This window comes from Limulus polyphemus, unplaced genomic scaffold (assembly GCF_000517525.1).
Source record: "Limulus polyphemus unplaced genomic scaffold, Limulus_polyphemus-2.1.2 Scaffold994, whole genome shotgun sequence".
Classification (NCBI taxonomy): domain Eukaryota; kingdom Metazoa; phylum Arthropoda; class Merostomata; order Xiphosura; family Limulidae; genus Limulus; species Limulus polyphemus.
Genome location: NW_013666604.1, coordinates 1 through 3,067, shown reverse-complemented (window position 1 = coordinate 3,067; position 3,067 = coordinate 1). Strand labels below are relative to the sequence as shown.

Below are 3,067 nucleotides of genomic sequence, written 5' to 3'. Positions count from 1 at the left end.
GAAAAACTTTAATATTAGTTTAACACAACAGCAAATGTACAACATTTCAATAAGGTTTTGATACCTGATGATGACAAAACTTTGTCGAAACGTTGTACATTTGCTGTTATGTTAAACTTATATTAAAGTTTTCTTCATTACCCATTCAAGCCGTCCCCAACCATTATGTCGAAGTTTGTCTTAGAATTCACTGTCTCTTGTGTTATTAACAGTAAGTAGAAGTTTAGACAAAGCATAGTTTAAAAAAGTGTTTCTGTTATCAGTTAGTTGTGAGAAAATATAAGACATGCTTTTTGTAAGAACAGAATCAGCTTATATAGGAAAAAAATTATATTATTAAAAGCACAAGGTACTCATTGAGTGGTAAAGAATTGAGGCAAATATAGAGGATTACAATTGATATACTGAACTTCATTTCTCTAAACAGTGATGATCCTGAGATGGCAGATTTAATGACGGCTCTCAATACTAGTCTCCGATTATCATCATCTGCTCCTGAAAAATTAAGCTCCAAGTTTCCAGCATACGAAGATGACTCAAGTAACAGAATAAATCTTGACCAAAGAATTAAAATTCTAACAGGGTTAGTTGAAAATGTCATATTAGTGTGTTTAATAACATCTAGTTAAATGACAATATACTTTTCTCTCACCTCAGCATAAAAAAATTATCTCCTACAAAAGAATACTTATTAAATTGTTTCAGAACAAAAAAAAAAATTAAAGTCATTGGTTATATAGCTTACACAAGAAATAGAGTGTCTTATACTCCTACACTGCTTACTGCTGGTTAATTTAGTACCACAGGTCTCTGCTTGAGGCAGCATTAGCCAAAAGAAGAAACATGGTGTCTTATACTCCTGCACTATTTACTGGTGGTTAATTTAGTACCACAGGTCTCTACTTGAGGCAGCATTAACCTAAAGAAGAAACATGGTGTCTTATACTCCTGCACTATTTACTGCTGGTTAATTTAGTACCACAGGTCCCTGCTTAGGCAGAAGTAGCCTACACAAGAAATATGGTGTCTTATACTCCTGCACTGTTTACTGTTGGTTAATTTAGTACCACAGGTGCGTGCTTGAGGCAGCATTAGCCTAAAGATGAAATACGGTGTCTAATAACCTTACACTGTTTACTACTGGTTAATTAATACCACAGGTCCCTGCTTGAGGCAGCATTAGCCTAAAGATGAAATAGGGTGTCTAATAACCTTACACTGTTTACTACTGGTTAATTTAGTACCACAGGTCCCTGCTTGAGGCAGAATTAGCCTTCTTTTGGGAGTAGATTATCTTGTACCAATACATTGGCTATTTACTATTGATGTGGTGCCTTAAGAAGTAGGATTTCAAAGTGAGCAATAAGGTGAGAAAAATAGATTGGAAACTGTACTATATGGGATAATTCTTTAGTCTATTATTAGTAGGTTATGTTATCATATGATTAACAGTGGTATGTTTCTGACTACCTGACAGACCATGCTATTTTTTTGAGTCCAAATTTATCTTTTCTGTGATCTGTTCAGCAAACTGAACTGATACCTTTTTCTTGTCCAGAATTGACAAGCATCTTTCAGCTTCTGCTGGTTGGATTTTATCTCAAGGTTCTAGCAGTGTAGATTATTATGTTAATTAAAGATTTCAGTAGTATAATAATTTAAAGAAATGCTTATCTCTAGTAGGTTGTTATGAAATTGTTTAAATGCCATGGAGACATGAAGTACAGATGTTACTGTGAGACAGAAGATGATTGGCCAACATCTTTCATTAACAGAGGTTATATTGTACCGATAAAGTTTAAGTTTCAACCTTAGTGTCTTCTTATTGTCGTGTCAAATAAGCACGTTAGAACAACAATGAAGAAAATTTGATAATCATAAGGATACTCATTATGACACAAATTACCATCTTTCCAGGGATTGTTTGATGGGCTTAAGTGAAGATCTTTTGAAAAAAGCTCTTCAGATTCTTGGAAATGGAGATAAAAATCACCCTCAGGTAAAGGATATTCTCTTTTTAGTGATTTGGATATATCTTCAGTATTTTAATTTAATTTTGTTTTACTAATGTTGATGCTGTCTTAGACCTCAAAATAATTATCCTCATTTTGAATTGTAGCTGTTATGAGTAGTGACTCAAGTTCTGTACATGTGAATTTAAATGTTTCTTTAAGCTAATGTGGTCTTACATAAGACCTTGGTATTTCCTTTCTAATTATGAATTTAATTCTTCATTCATTTTGGAATTTTTTTTTTTTTGTTCTTTTTAGAGGAAACTAAAGAAGCTGCTTGGAGAAAAGTTATTTACCTCATATGCAGGAAAACTCTGGCAACTGAAATACTGTCAAGGACTTTATTTATCTTATAAGGAAGAAAACTCTGGCAACTGAAATACTGTTAGGGACTTTTTCAGTAACAAAAGTTGACTGCTCAAAAGAACTCCTAAACCTTGAAAAGAGACCTACTGTATTTCCTGAAATATTAAATGTGACAAATTCAGTTTTTTATATTGGTTTATTTAAATCTTATGCCTAACTAAACGTATTTTTAATTTTTAAAGTTTTCATAAGTAAAATTTAATTATATTTGTAGTGTCATTATTGTATTTAATCCTTGGAAATAAAGCAAAACTTGTCCATTTATCATTCAAACTTTGTAATGTCTCACAATTCGATGACGAGGAATGAAGCTTGCCATATTGCACTCAACCTCTACATTAATGACCCCAACAAGTTAATGCACATCCCCAGCACACTTTTTGCTTCTCTCTTAGAATTTATAACGACTAAAACCAACTTCATTTTCAACAACGAACATTTCCTTCAAATAGATGGTGTAAGTATGGGCAATCCAGTTTCGCCTGTTCTTGCCAATATATTCATGACCCAGATCAAAACACAAGCCATACATTCTGCGCTTCATCCCCCACTCTACTGGTACAGATATGTCGATGACACTTTTGCTGGTTTCCCTTCTACAGAACACACACTAACTTTCTTTAAACACATAAATTCCATTCATCCCAACATAAAATTTACCATAGAACACGAAAACAATAAACAGTTAT

The 3,067-nt window shown here is 33.1% G+C and overlaps 1 protein-coding gene across 3 annotated transcripts in view; it reads left to right on the top strand.

Moving 5' to 3' along the window:
* Positions 1–2,651, top strand: part of LOC106461590 (STE20-like serine/threonine-protein kinase) — a 30,792-nt gene extending 28,141 nt beyond the window's left edge. For all 3 annotated transcript variants that reach the window (XM_022388602.1, XM_022388603.1, XM_013921432.2), the window contains exons 11-13: positions 428–583; positions 1,918–1,999; positions 2,271–2,651. In XM_022388602.1, coding sequence (XP_022244310.1) covers positions 428–583; positions 1,918–1,999; positions 2,271–2,390 — 358 coding nt within the window. In that variant the 3' untranslated portion in view covers positions 2,391–2,651. The remainder of the gene's footprint in view (positions 1–427; positions 584–1,917; positions 2,000–2,270) is intronic.
* The last annotated feature ends 416 nt before the right edge of the window (positions 2,652–3,067 follow it).